General features: G+C 44.0%; 1 protein-coding gene across 1 annotated transcript in view; it reads right to left on the reverse strand.

The window, feature by feature from the left end:
* The window catches only part of USP24 (ubiquitin specific peptidase 24), a 251269-nt gene that overhangs the window by 222255 nt on the left and 10267 nt on the right, over window positions 1-18747 (reverse strand). The window contains exon 4 of the mRNA XM_078771659.1: window positions 6065-6208. Within this exon, the coding sequence (XP_078627785.1) occupies window positions 6065-6208 (144 nt within the window). The remainder of the gene's footprint in view (window positions 1-6064; window positions 6209-18747) is intronic.

Raw genomic sequence — 18747 nt, forward strand, 5'->3', positions numbered from 1 at the left:
ATTTTGATTGCTCCGTAAGCTTCTACCTCTGGTGTTGCACCTGGTGTATGGGAACCACGGCAAGTTGCCTGCATCGGTGCTGCAGTTACCCGAGTGGGTCTACTTGTGGATATTTGGAGAGACTAGTGTTTCCTTAGAATAATGAGGTAAGTGTGTGTTTGTGGGGTATCGGGTTTTGGTTTTATGAAAGTTTTAAAAAAAACTAGCAACAGTACCCACCCTACGGCCGGGGCTTCAATTGTGAGGCCCAAATGAAAAGGCTTTATCAGAGATTGAAGGCTTTTTTATTTTAAACGATTTATATAAACATCCGTTGAATCATATCACATGCAAATCATCAAAATCTAAACAGTATTTGTAGACAAATCGTTTGGGCAATGGGCTCTCCAATATTCCATGTGTTCACGGTTTGAATTACGTAACATAACGTTTGTGACGATCTTTTCATTGTGACGATGTTGTGACGATGTTTGTGTTCACGGTAGTGTTTGATGTGATGGTGTGAACGTAATTTCGTAATGTTTTTCGTTTTTATTTTCGTAATCGTTTAATGAACGTTTGATTAGCGTAAGAATAATGTTTAATGATCATTAAATGAATGAATGAATGTAATGAATAATGCCATGGCGTCACGTTGGCAGCAGTGACAATATAAAAATGTTTGCCAAGAACTTCAAAGAGAGAAAAGGAACTTTTATCAGCAATGTCATCTATCCTGAAGTTCTAAGCTGAAGAAGAGGTACAAAATCATTCCATTTTTTTTCCTAAAGAAAAGCGTACAGTTGATATCACGATTTGAAACACGATGGAATAATATTTACCGATATGAACAGTGATGTGGTTTTTTTAAAATTGAAATTCTAAAAATACTGTTTAGATTTTGATGATTTGCGTGTGATATTTAACGGATGTTTATTTCACTCGCGCCTCCCAATTGAAGCCCCGCTCTTAGGGCGGGTACCGTTGCTAGTAATATATAATGGTGATACAACAATTTTTACCGCTTTGCTTTGAAGAACGGGAATGAAGGGGGAGGAGCTTGTTAATATGTCTGGTTGAAGGCTTTGGGTGGTGAGGGGGCTTGAAGCCAGATTTTAATCTTACAGCCGCCATGTTGGTGCTCGCCGTCACTGCGATGCGAAGCGAAAGACGCCTCAGAGCTGTCACATTCAGAATCACTATGTCGTATGTACTCCCGATATGTGTTTCCTTCATTGTAAAAACTACCAAGTCAACAGTTAAAAGGATTTTGTGCCGATAGGTGTTACAGCCTTGGCAAGATCGATGGAGACAGCGATCTGTCAGCTTATTCGATTTGATTTGATTTGATTCGGTTGTTGGAGTACGATCGATGCGCCGTGCAGCGATCGCTGCAGCCGTTTGTGAGGCACCCGGGAAAATAACGTTATGCGGGAGTCCAAATCTGAAAATGCTGGAGGCCAAAGCTGAAATTGAAAAAACAATATAGCCTATTTTACTCTAGGGGATCCCAGGATTACCCACCAAAAATATTGTTGCGATCGGTTCAGCCGTTTTTGCGGTACCTTCGAACGGACGGATGGACATTTGGTGAATTATCGTAAGATAGTGTGGTTTGATTCCTCAAGGGAAGGGAGGGAGAGAGCGAGAGAACGGGGGGAGAGAGCGAGGGAAGGGGAGAGAGAGAGCAAGCGAAGACAGGAGAGAGTGAGGGTTGGGGAGAGAGCAAGGGAAGGGGGGGAGAGAGTGATGGAAGGGGAGAGAGAGTGATGGAAGGGGAGAGAGAGTGATGGAAGGGGAGAGAGAGTGATGGAAGGGGAGAGAGAGTGATGGAAGGGGAGAGAGAGTGATGGAAGGGGAGAGAGAGTGATGGAAGGGGAGAGAGAGTGATGGGAGGAGGGGAGAGTGAGGGAAGGGGGGATAGCAAGCGAAGGGGGGAGAGAGCGATGGAAGGGGAGAGCGAGCGAGGGAATCGGGGAGAGAGCGAGGGAAGCGGGGAGAGAGCAAGGGAAACGGGGAGAGAGAGTGGGGGAAACGGGGAGAGAGAGAGAGGAAGCGGGGAGAGAGCGAGGGAAGGGGGGAGAGAGCGAGGGAAGGGGGGAGAGAGCGAGGGAAGGGGGGAGAGAGCGAGGGAAGGGGAGGAAGAGCGAGGGAGGGAGGGACAGCAAGGGAAGCAGGGAGAAAGAGCGAGGGAAGCGGGGAGAGAGAGAGCGAGGGAAGGGGAGAAAGAGCGAGGGAGGGGGGAGAGCGAGGGAAGGAGAGAGAGAGCGAGGGAAAGGGAGAGAGAGCGAGGGAAAGGGAGAGAGAGCAAGCGAAAGGGAGAGAGAGCGAGGGAAGGGGAGAGAGAGCAAAGGAAGGGGAGAGAGAGCAAAGGAAGGGGAGAGAGAGCAAAGGAAGGGGAGAGAGAGCAAAGGAAGGGGAGAGACAGCGAGGGAAGGGGAGAGAGAGCAAGCGAAGGGTAGAGAGAGCAAGCGAAGGGGAGAGAGAGCAAGCGAAGGGGAGAGAGAGCAAGCAAAGGGGAGAGACAGCGAAGGAAGGGGAGAGACAGCAAAGGAAGGGGAGAGACAGCGAGGAAAGGGGAGAAAGAGCGAGGGAGGGGGGAGAGCGAGGGAAAGAGAGAGAGAACGAGGGAAAGACAGAGAGAGCGAGGGAAAGAGAGAGAGAGAGCGAGGGAAAGAGAGAGAGGGTGAGGGAAGGGGAGAGACAGCGAAGGAAGGGGAGAGAGAGCGAGGGAAGGGGAGAAAGAGCGAGGGAGGGGGGAGAGCGAGGGAAGGAGAGAGAGAGTGAGGGAAAGGGAGAGAGAGTGAGGGAAGGGGAGAGAGAGCAAAGGAAGGGGAGATACAGCGAAGGAAGGGGAGAGACAGCGAGGGAAGGGGAGAGAGAGCAAGCGAAGGGGGAAAGAGAGCAAGCAAAGGGGAGAGAGAGAGCAAGCAAGCAAAGGGGAGAGAGAGTGATGGAAGGGGAGAGAGTGATGGAAGGGGGTAGAGAGCGATGGAAGGGGGGAGAGAGCGATGGAAGAGGGGAGAGAGCGAGGAAATGGCGGAGAGAGCGAGGGAAGGGCGGAGAGAGCGAGGGAATGGGGGAGAGAGAGCAAGCAAAGGGGGGGGAGAGCAAGCGAAGGAGGGAGAGAGCAAGCGAAGGGGGGGAAGAGAGCGACAGAAGGGGGGAGAGAGCGACGGAAGGTGGGAGAGAGCGATGGAAGGGGGGAGAGAGCGATGGAAGGGGGGAGAGAGCGATGGATGGGGGGAGAGAGCGAGGGAAGGGAAGGGGGGAGAGAGCGATGGAAGGGGGGAGAGAGCGATGGAAGGGGGGAGAGAGCGATGGAAGGGGGGAGAGAGCGATGGAAGGGGGGAGAGAGCGATGGAAGGGGGAAGAGAGCGATGGAAGGGGGGAGAGAGCGATGGAAGGGGAGAGAGAGTGATGGAAGGGGGGAGAGAGCGATGGAAGGGGGGAGAGAGTGATGGAAGGGGGGAGAGAGTGATGGAAGGGGGGAGAGAGCAATGGAAGGGGGGAGCGCGATGGAACGGGAGAGAGAGCGAAGGAAGGGGAGAGAGAGCGAGGGAAGGGCGGAGAGAGTGAGGGAAGGGGGGAGAGAGTGAGGGAAGGGGGGGGGAGAGAGTGAGGGAAGGGGGGAGAGAGCGATGGAAGGGGAGACAGAGCGAGGGAAGGGGAGAGAAAGGGAGGGAAGGGGGAGAGAGCAAGCGAAGGAGGGAGAGAGCGAGGGAAGTGGGGGAGAGAGCGATGGTTATTTTTGTCATCAAATCTTCAACAAACCTGTATTATGAGAATATGGAAAACACAAATGAATAAAATGGACAAGTTTTTCAAACTGTCGTTTTGGTGAGATTTAGTTAGAGTACAAAGGTGAATGCAGACAGGCTTTGCATTTTGAGATGCTTTCCAGTTGCCCCATGCATGCAAAGCAAAACGAAGGGTAAAGCAATTGGTTCATGTCCATCAATCTGTCTGTCCATCTTATCAGTTTGTGATCATTATTTCAATGATAGTTTATTTTGAATGGTATATTTTGAACACAAATCAGAACATGTATAGGAAGCCAAGTTTGCCTTTTTATCAATACTCAGTCTCTGAAACCTATGAATGGAGATAAAGATAAAGATGAAGATGAAGATAAAGTGAGATATTTTTATTTACTCTGTCTGCCTAGCAGTCAAACAAAATTGAAAATCATTCCAAACAGGAGACGTACTGTTTTTAAGGACATTATAAATGACACATACAACAAGCATGAAGAACTAATGTAACATATTAGATAGGGTGGTGTAATAGATGCGGGGGAGGGGGCGGGGGGGGGGGGCAGGAAAGTGGAAATTGGGGGTAAAACTCAAAAATTTATTTATACGTCTTTAACCCTTTCAGTACGGATGGCGTCCATTGCCGCAACCCTGCGAAAAAGTTTTGTGTACGAATGACGTTACTACACGTCATCGACTATACCTATAAATAGATCGTCAGTACGTGGTTGCATTCCCGTACCAAAATGCCAAATTAATCCCGTACCGGGGGTATTTTTATCAAAAAAAAATCCCGTACTCAAAGGGTTAAACCACTTTAAACTTTTATTTAAAGTTGACTTGTAGACTTGAAGATTGTTCAACACAAATCTCCTTCATAATACTTCCAAGAACCATCAATATATTGATACATAGCATGAGAGGGTGTGGCGTGTGTATCAGGGTGAAGGAGAGACCACCATAATGGCTATGTACTGATCAGTAAAGCTTCCATCTTCGAAATTGGGACTCAACGTCATCTCATTACAGTGTGCAAGGGTGGTTGGTGGATAAGACTGCTTCAGTAGAGCTAAACTTCGGGATTTTTAAACGATCTTTGAAATCATTATTTTATTAGAATTGAAGTCCATGGCTGTGACACAATAACCCCTTCAAACCTTCCAACAACAACATCATCATCTCCATCACCTCATCTTTACCATCGCCATCATAAACATCGCCATCACATTATTGGGTCAAGTTTATTGGGTCAATATTATTAAAGGTAAGTTTCATGGTTTTAATAACTCAAGAAAATTAACTTTATTTTATGTTCTTCATTGAAGCCTGGTGGTGGCTTAACGGTTGAGGTAGTTGGCTTAAGATTTTAGGGTATTGAGTTTGAGCCCTTGTCATTCCATTGAATTAACACCAGGTGGGTTGATTCAGCCTGTCATCCTTCCGAGGTCGGCACAATGAGTACCAGCTTACTGGGAAGAATGAGCCATTGTTTCAGAGTGGCGACTCGTCCAGGAAGGTTCCCCCTAGCCTAGGAAACTACTTTGGCAACCCTGTGCATCTGAGGATCCAAAAGAAGTGGTTTTCTTCTTCTTATGTACTTAACTCTTATTGATGAAAATAAATAGCACAAAGACGAAGCACAAACTTATTAATTAAGGGTACCTTGGACAAATTTTAACGTTTAAGTCCCTAAACCTATTTTCCCCATTACCCCTTAAGTTTGCGAATTTGCGGATCACGGGAATTTTCAAATATTGCAAAGCCCTCCTGTATATACTTGGACACTGCGTGTGGTATCATGTTCGACTCTAGTATCGACTCTAGTTTTCATTGTAATTGGAATTTTAATTAGTGAGAAATAAAATAAGAGGCATTCAATTTATACTGACCCTCGTCCTACCATGAAGGTATCTCGTCTTGTACGAGATGTACTCGGTTGAAAAAATGTGTAATACTGGCTACCAATAGGTAACATTTGTGGCCTATGTTGGCACATTATGCTAACATGGATGCGATGTTCTAACAAACAAATGGACCCAAATGCAATACCCTCTCTGGCAAGGGTAATACATACAGTTCTGCGCAACAACCACAGAACCCAGATTTTGGACTATACAACAAAAACAAACGACTGTATACAGAGGAAGCCTTTTATAAATATAATATTCACATCAACCATCAATGTCATTTTCACAATAATTGCAAAACATTTCTAGTTAATCTGACCCCTCCACCATTTATCATGATACAATTAAATCATGAACAACAACAATTACAATCAACAAAGTAAAAATGGCAATAATTAACTTTCAATAATAAGTGAGAATTACCATGCTGAGGACAGGAAGCAATGACCGTGGTACAGAACCCGATTTCAGTCTTTCAACCATGAGCTCAAGCAGCAGGTGAAGCATCGAGAAGATTCCCTCATGAATGTCGCCACCCCACTTGTGCACAGCATTTGACCTAAGCAACTGCAAAGCACACACTCGAAAAATTTGTCCTGATGTAACGAACCAATATGGAAAATGTGAAATGCTAAAATGGTACTTGCAACAACACAATCAACACAAATAACTGGTATTAAAGCCATTAAACCATTAAACCATTAAAACAGCTGTTCACCACCATCTCTTATCTTCCCCCATCCAAAACCTTGATCTTTTCTACCCCCACTAATTCACCCCAGATCCACCTTGTTTGTAATTCCAACTTCTTTCGTGGTAGTCCTGGCAGTGTCCATATGTTTTATGCCTCTCCCACCCCCTTTCCCATGCCTCCCCCCCAAAGCCCTCTCCCTCCCACAGATCTCTCGATGTCTCCATGTCTCTCGGTTCCTGCTCTAAAATGTTGTGTTGTGTTGTGTTGTGTTGTGTTGTGTTGTGTTGTGTTGTGTTGTGTTTGTGTCCTTCCCCCTCTCTCCCCATCTTGTCTACCGCTCCCGATGTTATTTGTTCTATGTGTCGGTTTGTCGGTTATGTGTCGGTTTGTCGGTTTGTCTTTCTGTGTGATAAATGTTTGCTCTTTCACGAGCCTCGATCTTTTATACAAAAAAAAAAAAAAAAAAAAAAAAAAAAAATTTCAATCACAATAACAGTCATGTCACACAATGATTGGCAGCTTCCATCAACAAATTGTTCTCACAAGGAGCACACAACAACAACAACAGGCATTTTAAGGCGATTTTTCCTGCAAGAGCGGGGGTTAGCCTAAAAGTTAGTCTTAGTTAACAAGGAGCACACAGACAGGTGTATATCTAGAATCACAAAATAATGGTTAACTACAAGGCAGAGAGTACAAAAGCACAACCAAGTTAAGGTTTTGTCAAAAAAAAAAAGACAAACTCACAAGTCCAACATTTGAGCAACATAATGGCCCTCACCAGTGATTAACACAGGCCATGCATGGTTTGATCTTGAATCATCTTACAGAGGTTGGGGAAGAGGCATGGATCAGAGCAATATAGGACAGCAATAGACCAGGAAACCATTCTCATAATCACCTTCATAGTTTGGACGAAATTCGGATGTGTAGGTACAATTTAACTGGAAAGAGCAATCAGAGATTGCAGAGCATCACCAAGGCTTGTTTGGTGTGGCGTTTGTGTGGTTTTGTGTGGTGGCGTGTTTGCATTTGTGTTGTGTATAGACGATGCATTGATGACGTAGGTTAATATTCATACAGCGGACAAACAGACTTTTTCAGTTTTTTGTATAATTCACGTTCCAATTAAATGTATTTTATCGACGTATGCACATTTTAATACTACGTACTTTATAGATGTACTTGCGTTCTTAATACAGGTACTGTACTATATAACTATAAATGATGATTATTCAATTGTTTGTTTGAAATTATTAAAACTTGTACTCCATATAAATAATGTCTTTCCTTTTGCCTGACAATAACAAAAACTTTCCCTGGAACCTAACTCTCCCTCTCATCTCCATTCCCCCTAATTAATTAATTATAATAGGGAAACTGGATTCACTTAAAGTCGTTTTTGTTAAAGTCGCACTTTTCTAGAACGTAACTACAACGTTAAGCGAGGACTTACTGTGCTTGTACCAAGTTTGACTTAGATCCCTTCAGCCGTTCTTAAGTTATCGCGGTTACAAAAACCAATCATGGACGGACAAATGGACAGACACACGGACGGACAGGCAACCCGAAAACATAATGCCTCCAGCGACTTCGTCGGTTGAAGCATATAAAGAAGCAAGCATAATAACGATGCTAAACATGCAGTGTACAGTACTTCAACCCCAAGGCTAAAGTACACCCATGAGAGAATATATCCAATAGCCCCCCTTAAGTGGAATGATGACAATGGACCCAAATGTCAAACCAATGCTGCAAGGGTCCATGCCTTGCAGCTCTAGTTTGATTGTTGGACAAGTGTTCAGCCTGTTTAAGCATCCATTACATTGCAAGGCATTCAAGTTAAAATGCAACTTTCTTATATGAGCACATGCATGCATGCACGCACACATCACATGCACAATGGGGCATATTCATTTTTGAGTTATCTCCCTCTCTCCTAATTTTCTCGGCAATGACTTCTGTAAGCCCATTGTTTTACACCTACCACCCCATATCTTCCCTCCACATTTCCACCCACAAACTCAATCCAACACAAACTATAAATGTGACAATTAGAATGGCTGCCAGAGTTTTGTGGTTTGTTGCAGACCTGTGACACTCCTCCCACCACACCTCCCACACTCTCAGAGAGTTTAAGATCCCAGCACATGTGACCTGTGTTAGTCCTTAAAAAATGACACTGTGGGTGAAATGCTCGATTTTCCTAGTCTTCATCTTATTTGGCAAATGTTCAAACTTCTCGTGTTTTTGTGTTCTCCACTCTGCAGTTCCTTCAGTTTTATCAATTACGGATTATCCCAACGACAAAATGTTCTTTGATCTCTTGCAACTCTCACTCCTCAATAAACGGACATGACCCTTCTTAAAAGGAAATGGCATAAATCAGAATGCCCTCCACAAATTATTAGCACACCTCAACACCTTTCCTCGAAACAACCAATTGACAATAGCATATGCAAACTGTTTAAAAAAAAAAAGCTTGAAAGTTTTTCAACAAAAAACAAAACTTGCTGCTACCTGAGAAAAGTGCATGGTCATTTTAGTAAAACCAGAAGATATTTTGTAACAAGATCAGAAATTTATTTTTAAATGCCTTCATATCCGCTTTCTTTGTCTCAATCACAAACTCATAAAAGCAAGACTTCTTCTTCTTCTTCTTCTTCATCTTCTTTACCATACAGCTCATGGCTGACGGTAGCATCATTTGCTGGGGGTACAGCTGTGCCGTGTATGCCGTGCCCCATGTAAGTCAGAGCAGGGATATGGAATTTGGTCAAGATGCCTCTGATAGCTTGCTGACAAAAGACGTCTACATGATGGAGATTTGACTCAAAAGTAAAATGGCGGTATGAAGCAGGCAAAATTACACAGCAATATACAAATTAATGATGTTGGCAAGAGAAAAAAGAACAATAGAATTCTACATGTAGGAGAAAATAACATCGGAGTGCAGGAGAGCAAATTAACTTGTTCCACCTGCCATTGATGAAAAAAAATAGATGGGCAAGAAAGAAGTGAGAAGAAAACGAGATTACTTATGGTAAAGACAAATAACTTGTCCCCGGGGTTAAGACCCCAAGAGGACGAATGGCCGAAACGAGTTTTACTCCGAGGCGTATACCCAACTTTGTGGTATTATCTTTTCGCGGGTGCAGGAAGGGTCAAAGCCTTATATGATCGGAACACACACAGGGGTTAATCCGAACGCACAAACACAAAGACGGGATGCAACGAGAGTAAAATTCGACAAATAATGATTTAATGAAAATAAATGAAAATAACAATGAAAGGTGAGGTAAAAACTAAAATTCCTAATTGAGACGTCTTCACTCAGACTCATACACAAACACAGGGAAAACGAAAGTAAAAGAAAAGAAATGATGCTGTGGTAATCGGCGGGCACTCAGCTTTGCGTCCCCAAATGGCTGGTAAGGCTTGCCGGTCGCTCGTAGCCACCAAACCACCATGCAGGAAACGCACAAAATGGCACGGAGTGCGCTCTTCGAGGTCAAGAGGAAACATAACACGGACCCAGACCACCGCCGACGTCGATCCTGTGCCTTATAGTTCTGACTGTTCCTAATCTCTGTTTCTCACCAGCCCTTTCCCAAGAGCGCATACAAACCAAAGACCACACACCCGCGACCAAGCCGGAACAAGGAGGAAATGCGACTACCTCCAACCAGCGTCAGGACAGAGAGAGAGACAAAATGGCGAGACCACGTTCTTTTTTCCTGCTCTTCCGAATGTTCCACGATGATGTCACACTCTGTCCAATCACCGAGCGCTACTCAGTCACGAAGACCGGAGCATGGCCTCCCCGTTACGATTTGTTGGGGGACGGAGTCTAATCTCTCTTCGGGAATGTTTGGATGACGTCGAAAGCCGTGAGACGGGGCTAGACTGGCACGATCAGCTATTGTGCCGGGTTTGTTGGGCCTGGCTGCACTGTGAGCGACTGAGTCCATTTGTTATAGTTGTTGTTATTACATCAAAAAGGGCCGCCATTACAACGAAGGGAAAAAAATCACAGGGCAATTACACACTGGGGTTTATCCTTAAGCCCTACCTAATTAGCATAGCTCCACCCCTCATATGGAAACACACATAAGATCTTATTCTAAACAGATTCCCTACTTAGTTACATTGAGGTGGGCTTCTTCTTTTTCGCGTCACTCGGAGCATTCCAAACCTACACGATTCTATCTCGACTAAGGTATTTCTTCATTTACCCCCACGAACGTAACAATACCTTTGACTTTTTTTCACATATTGTTGCGTTACAGCCTGAATTTAAAATGCATTGAATTGAGAATTTTTTTTATTATTACTGATCTACACATAATACCCCATAATGTCAAAGTGGAATTTTTTTTGGAATGTGTTACAAATAAATTCAAAATGAAAAGCCGAAATGTCTTGCGTCAAAGAGTGTGTGTGTCTGTGTGCGTCTGTGTGTGTCTGTGTGTGTCCGTGTGTGTCCGTGTGTGTCCGTGTGTGTCCGTGTGTGTCCATGTGTGTCCGTGTGTGTCTGTGTGTGTGTGTGTGTGTGTGTGTGTGTGTGTGTGTGTGTGTGTGTGTGTGTGTGTGTGTGTGTGTGTGTGTGTCGTTGGTTTGATTTGAGGATTTTGGGAGGTGGAAAGGAGTCCTCCAAGGCCTCAAAGTATTCCCTCCACTTTGGTGAAGGATTGCGATTCATGGGCTAAGTTGTGAAGTTGTGTTGTTCTCAGGGTTTTGTTCAAAGGGCTCTCTTCAGGATCATCATTGAGCCTCATACAGCCTCCAACTGTAGTTCGTTTGTGGTAATGTTCCAAGGGATGCCTTTTAAGATCTCTGTTAGGTTCTTCTTTATCATTCCCGTTGCCAAATTATCACCGGTACAATTTCGGCACTCTTCAGCTTCAAGGATATTTTCACTTCATTCTTGAGGTCTTTATATATTTTGTCATTTTCTTAATTTCTTCATTATTTAGGCCAAAATTGCTGGGTACTAATATCTCAATCAGAAATGCTGTATTTTCCTTTTTGTTCCAAGTACTATATCCGATCACAGTGCTTTGTTTTCTATGCTTATGCTGGATGGATCATCAGGTCACACGTGAGCATTATGCCCTTGTTTTCAATGATGGCTTTTGGTTCATGTTTCCATGAGTTTTGTGGAACTGGCATATTGAAATTTCTGCAGATGTGCCAGTGGATTACTCCACATACCTTGTTATGCCTTTGGCTGTACAGCTGCTCTGACATGAGCTTTTTACATCCCTATAGGAGGTGACTCGTGCTTTCTGTTTCTACCTTGCACAACCTACACTTGACTGATTGGCTCAGTCTTGCCATCTTCTTCAAGCCATTGGTGTAGTGTCCTTGGTCTTGGGCACTAATAATGATTCGTTCTCCGTCCAAGTTGAGCTGACCTCTTCTTAGGCATTCCAGTGATCCTTATTTGTCCATCTCCAATCTGTGCAACTCTTTTTTTATATTTCCCTGCTCTTTTGTCATTCTCCCAGTTGTCACTATATATCCGCTGGTATTTCATCTTGCATTTTTCTTTTGTCTTTTTTGCAATTGTTGTGGCTGTATTCATTGCTGTTTCAGTTTGGTGCGTAACATCTTCTAAACACACCTCTTTTTGGATTTTTTTTGCAAGCTGAGTGAGAGATATCTTTTCTGGCTTGTTGTGTACATGCTTGTACACAAATTAATTATATTCGGTGGTCTGTTGAGCTTTTCATGTACTCTGCTAGTCGTACAGTCGTAGCTCCGTGCACTTCATTGGGTCCATCAGGTCGCCACCTCCTCCTTTCTCGGCATGTACATTCTTGGGATGCATTGATTTTTGGAGAACATTTTGTGGATAGTGATGAGTTTCCTTGTTTTTATTTCTAGTTTTTGATATCCACTTGTGACCAGTTTACTATTCCACAGCTGCACTGGAACAATGGTATTGCTCATTGGTTTATGGCTTTGATTTTGTTTCTTGGGGCGAGATAAGTTTTCAGGATCAGCCTCATTCTACCCAGGTATTCTTTGGTAATTGTTTTGCACATTTTATTGATAAATTTGGTGGCCCTCTTCTACTCCAAGGTATTTGTAAGATACTTCATTGTCCAGCTTCTGTATTGTTGTATTTAGGTCGATTTTTACGTTGTCCGTTTTTGTTTGTCTACCTTGCACGAATGTGCACTTGGCTCACTTATCTAGGCCAAATTCCACTTGGATGTTGTTGGAAAACCGTTACACTAATTTCAGTTGTTCTGCCAAGTTTTCGTCGTTTGGTGCAAAGAGGTTTAAATCATCCATATACAGTAGATGTGTCACCTTTCTTGTTTCTTTTGACGTTCTTTTATTGGATGTTAGGGTGTATCGGTGTACTTGCTCATTAATGAGGTTACTAGTGGGTCCAGGGCAGGAAAAACATGAGAGGAGAAAGGATGTCTTCTTTGGAAGATCCTGCTTCCTTGGAAGATCCTGTGTCATATCTTTACTCTTGGTATTTCAACCCTTTCTTCTGAGTGCTGCAGGATTCGTGTGGTATTCCAGAGATCCAAGGCTTTCTCCGTCAGCCTGATTATTTAAGGATTGATCTTGTACATTTGCCTGCACTTTATCATCCATGAATGTGGGACACCGTCAAAAGCTTTTTTATAGTCTATCCATGCTGTGGACAATTGTTTTATTCTCGTATTGTTTTTCGAGTATGGCATTGTTTAGTAATAGGTGGTCTATTGTACCATAACATCCTCTCTTGCATCCCTTCTGTTCTGCCTCTCAGCCTCGTTGTTTTAGGTGGTGGTACATTGTTTCTGTGATCATTCTGTTATAAGTTTGTATGTTGTTGGTAGACAAGTTATTGGCCGGTATTTGTGAGGTATTTGGGTCTCTTCAGATTTTGGGATGAGGAAGGTGTTAACTTCTGTGAGCCATTCATCCATTGCCTGATCCCCTTGAATAAGTTCATTGAATGCTCGAGCGTAATGAACGTGGAGAACATCAAATTGCTTTAAACAGAAGTTTGGGATCTCCTCTGGGCCAAGGCTTTTGAAGTTTGCCATCTTTGCGAGATCTCATATTTTCTGCATCAATTATTATTACTGGGGACAATTCCTCAAGGTGTTGCTTTTTCTCTTCCAGGTTTCGGATCCATTCCGCCTCCTTATTGGGTTATTTTCGATCTTTATAAATTCCTTTCCAGAATCGTTCCAGTTAATTTTTTTTCAGGAGGGGATGACACATTCTGCTTCCGTTTCCCTAGTTCATGGTATAATATTTTGGGTTGTTTTCAAACATCTGCCCTTGCTTTCTCCTCATGTTATCCTAGTCGTAGTTTTTTTTATTTTCCTTGTTACCATTTCGATTTTCAATGTATTTTCAGCAACAATTACCTCTTTTTTTTCTCTTTTTTTTTTTTTTACTGAATCTAGGCTCGTGAAAGAGCTAACATTTACTTCACAAACAAATCAACCAGACAAACAAAATATATAAAAAGAGGGAGTGGAAGACAAGATGGGGAGAGAAGAGGAAGCACACAAACACAACATTTGAGAGCAGGGAGATGTGTGGGAGGGAGAGGGCTTGGGGGGAGGAGGCGTGGGAAAGGGGGGGGAGGGTGGGAGAAGCATAAAACACAAGGACACCAAGGACTTCCAGGACAGAAGTTGGTATTTCAAAAAAGTGGAATTGGGGTGAAATTTGCGGGGGTAGAAAAGATCAAGGTTTTGGATGGGGGAAGATAAGAGATGGTGGTGAACAGATGTTTTAAAGACCTGGGAGGGTGGAGTGGAATTGAAGAGAGTGAGGGAGTTTGTTCCAGAGGTGGGAGAAAAGAGGAATGAAGGAGTGAAGGTGAGCAGAGAGTCTTGATTTTGGCAGTTTAACCATAAGAGGGTTGCAGGCAGATCTTGTGCGACCTGGAGGAATATTTGAGGGACAGAGCCCAGAGAGAGCTGGGGGGGCAAGGCCAGAGAGGAGTCGGTAGAAGACGGAAAGACCACCAACCTGCCTGCGGTGAGTGAGTGAGAGGCCCTTGGAGTTAGCTTCATCGCGGGAGATTCCAATGATTCTGAATGCTTTGGTTTCAACAGCGTGAAGACGAGCTCGGTGTGAGGCAGGAGCACCAGCCCAGAGGGGAGAGCAGTATTCCATTGAGCTGCGATGAAAGCCTTGTATGTGGTGAGTGTCATGTATGCAGTGCAAATGTTCACCGTTGTATCCCTACACCGGGACCGGGTTGTATCCCTACGCCAGAGCTCGGGTGGCGCTGCTGTGAATCGGGCCTTGAACGGCAGAGTGAATAAACGCGTACGACAATTGATCGTAGTTTGTCGAGATACATTACAGTGAAGAGCTCAGGTGTGCCAAGGAAGGACTTTGCACGACGGAGGATGCCCAGTCGGCGACTGGCTTTGGGAGCCAGATTTGAAATGTGGTTTTCCCAGGAAAGATCATGGCAGATAGTGAGACCCAAAAGCTTGAGTGACAGAACTTCTTCGAGAGGATTATTCAGAAAGTGGATGGGAGGGTTGTCCAGTCGGTCTTTTCGGAGAGACATCGTAAGAGTGTGAGATTTGTCAGGATTGAAAGACAAGTTCCACTTGTTTGCCCAGTCTGTGATTTTGTCCAGGTCTGCAGAGAGTGAGGAGGCTGCAGACTGCCGATCTGAGGGATGAAGAATGGAGCGACAGAGAGTAGAGTCATCAGCAAAGAGACAGAGAGGATTTTCAAGAAAGTCAGAGAGATCATTGATGAAGACCAGAAAAAGCACAGGGCCCAGAACACTACCTTGGGGAACTCCAGCCTGAACAGGAAGAGGAGATGAGAGAAACCCATTCAGGGCCACACGTTGCCTACGACTAGAGAGGAAGTCCGCCAGCCATGCGTGGAGATTTCCATGGATACCAAAAGAGGAGAGTTTGGTGAGCAGAGCGGGGTGCCAGACCGTATCGAAGGCACGTGATATGTCAAGGGAGACAGCTCTAATTTCCTGTTTGGCATTGAGGACCTCCATCCATTGTTGAGAAAGCAGAAGCAGCATGTCCAGAGTAGAGTGACCAGGTCTGAAACCAAATTGATGATCAGAGACCAAGCCTCTTGGTCTTTGCCTTCAATTCTATATTTGTATTTTATTTTCTGGATTCTCCTCTTTAGTTGTGGGCTTTGATTTCCTCTTTGGAATTGCTGTATTTGGACTGTCTCCTTTCTGAGCATCTCTTTCCGTCTCTCAAATCGTTGCTTCGATGGTGGTGCTTGGTTTATATTTGTGGAACATGCTCTGTTCTTGTGGTGTTTCGTTGTTACTTTGTGTTTCGTTGTGCGTGTGTGTGCAATAACTTTAACTTTTTTACCATTTGAGCTTATGTCATAAAATTTTCAACAAAGCTTTATTATGAGAATATGGAAAAGATAAATTAATAATTTTGTCAAAAGGTCAAAGGTCAGTGTCACCGGAAATCATCAATTTTCATCCAATTGTCCTGAAATTTTCAGAAATTGCATATTGGGTCACTGAATTTGTTCACCAATCAAAAGCTAGAAGCTGAATGTTTTTTTTAGATCAAAAGGTCAAAGTTAAAAAGATAGCATAAAATCATCAATTTTCATCCGATCGACAAATAGATCCTGAATCATTTGGGAATGAACCATTCCATGGACCATGACATGTTGTAAACTGCAACCCTTACACCAATTGGAATTAATAAATAAAGTTACGTGACAGACACACAAGTGACGTGCTTACTTGTAAGCAATTATGCCAGGACGTTCTTGAAATCTTTTCGATGACGTTTTTTTACGATTTATACCCAACTCCCAACTACAACATAATCACAGCACCACACATACATGTACGCACACGGGATTACAACTTACATGTGACAGAAATTACCCCAAAGTCGGTTTCCATCCCAATTTGACTTCCTGCCAGCATTAGCAGACAGGGATGAAAACAACCTCCATCCACCCTCAGTGGCGAAGGTAAAAAATAAGCTGTGTAAGTTTCAATTTGACATCCGAAAAAAATAGTCGATGTATGGCAATAAGAAAATCATAAATATTCCAATTTGATCATAATGGGATGTAATTGTTGTTGTCATGGAAACCATGGACATGTCAAAACAGCGAAATGAATCGTTCTGATTAATTATTAGTGAACCAATTCAGTGACAGTATGCAAATCCTGTTGAAATTTAAAGTTAAATGGCAATTGCCGATTTTGCAATTTTAACCTTTGACCTTTTGACCTCGTAAACAATAGCCTTCTATATGTACTGTCATCTTCACAAGCCCGTGATGCCTATCGGCTCCAAGCTTTTGATATATTTTAAATCTTTTTAACAGTCACTTTGGCCGTTTTACATTGAAGGGAAAACTTTAGGGAGGGCATGGCGATTTTGAATATGACCGCTCCGAAGAGGTCTTTGGATTTGCATAGCACCAACATGGTGGCTGTATGATTTTTTAGGTTGAAATTGTGGGTGGAGTCATGCCATCCGCCCAACTAATAAGTGGAACTGAATGTTACACATGGACAGATGAACAAGCGTATTATTTTTAGATAATCTTACTATAATTCACCAAATGTCCGTCTGTCCGTTCGAGGGTACCGCACAAATGGCTCAACCGATCGCAACGATATTTTGGGTGGGTATTCCTGGGACCCCTGGGAGTAAAATAGGCTATATTGTTTTTCCAATTTTTCCAAGTTTTCCAATTTTCCCAAACACGATGGAATAATATTTACCGATATGAACAGTGATGTGGTTTTTGTTGAAATTCTACGTACCAGGAGAGAGTAGATCAACTGCTGACGAACTCTTCCTATATAAACGTGCGGCTCCGAAGTAACACGGCAGCGTGTGCAAAGCGACTGAGGAACAGGTGCAGCGGCCACTTCCGTGTTACAGATTCGGCGCGCACTGTTCACACATAATCATGCGACTGAGAAAGACGTGTGGCAGCCACTTACGTTTTGCAGAATTCAATCTTTTTTCAAAATGGGCTCCATGTACTGTTTAGATTTTGATGATATGCATGTGATATGATTCCACAGATGTTTATATGAATCGTTTAAAACAAAAAAAAGCCTTCTGATATTTTTCCTTTTCATTTGGGCTTCCCAATTGAAGCCGCGCCCTTAGGGCGGGTACCGTTGCCAGTAATATTAGCACTGGAGTTGGCAGGATTTCCTAGACTAGAGGTACACACACACCTCTCTGACCATCAATTTGGTTTCAGACCAGGTCACTCTACTCTGGACATGCTGCTTCTGCTGTCTCAACAATGGATGGAGGTCCTCAATGCCAAACAGGAAATTAGAGCTGTCTCCCTTGACATATCACGTGCCTTCAATACGGTCTGGCTCCCCGCTCTGCTCACCAAACTCTCCTCCTATGGTATCCATGGAAATCTCCATGCATGGCTTGCGGACTTCTTCTCTAGTCCTAGTCAATCAATGTGTGGCCCTGAATGGGTTTCTCTCATCTCCCCTTCCTGTTCAGGCTGGAGTTCCCAAAGGCAGTGTTCTGGACCTTGTGCTTTTTCTGGTCTTCATCAATGATCTCTCTGACTCTCTTGAAAATCCTCTCTACCTCTTTGCTGATGACTCCACTCTCTGACGCTCCATTCCTCAACCCTTACATCGGCAGTCTGCAGCCTCCTCACTCTCTGCAGACCTGGACAAAATCACAGACTGGTCAAACAAGTGGAACATGTCTTTCAATCCTGACAAATCTCACACTCTTACGATGTCTCTCCGAAAAGACCGACTGGCCAACCCTCCCATCTACTTTCTGAACAATCCTCTCCAAGAAGTTCTGTCACTCAAGCTTTTGGGTCTCGCTATATGCCATGATCTTTCTTGGGAAAACCACATTTCCAAGCTGGCCTCCAAAGCCAGTCGCTGACTGGGCATCCTCCATCGTGCGATGTCCTTCCTTGGCACACCTGAGCTCCTCACCACATACAAGGCTTTCATCCGCAGCTCAATGGATTACTGTTCTCCCCTCTGGGCCGGTGCTCCTGCCTCACACCTAGCTCGGCTTCATGCAGTTGAAACCAAAGCTTTCAGAATCATTGGAATCTCCTGCGATGAATCTAACTCCGAGGGCCTTTCACTCACTCACCGCAGGCAGGTTGGTGGTTTTTCTGTCTTCCACAGACTCCTCTCCGGCCTTGCTCCCCCAGCTCTGTCTGTGCTCTGTCCCCAAAATATTCCTAAAGGTCGCAAAAGATATGCCTGTGTAACCCTCTTGTGGTTAAACTGCCAAAATCAACACTCTCTGCTCACCTTCACGCCTTCATTCCTCTCTTCTCCTGCCTCTGGAACAAACTCCCTCACTCTCTTCAATCCCACTTTTCCCTCCAGGTCTTCAAAACAGCTGTTCACCACCATCTCTCATCTTTCCCCATCCAAAAC

The sequence above is a fragment of the Myxine glutinosa genome, chromosome 1 (assembly GCF_964187855.1).
Source record: "Myxine glutinosa chromosome 1, kmMyxGlut1.1, whole genome shotgun sequence".
In the NCBI taxonomy this organism is placed as follows: Eukaryota; Metazoa; Chordata; class Myxini; order Myxiniformes; family Myxinidae; genus Myxine; species Myxine glutinosa.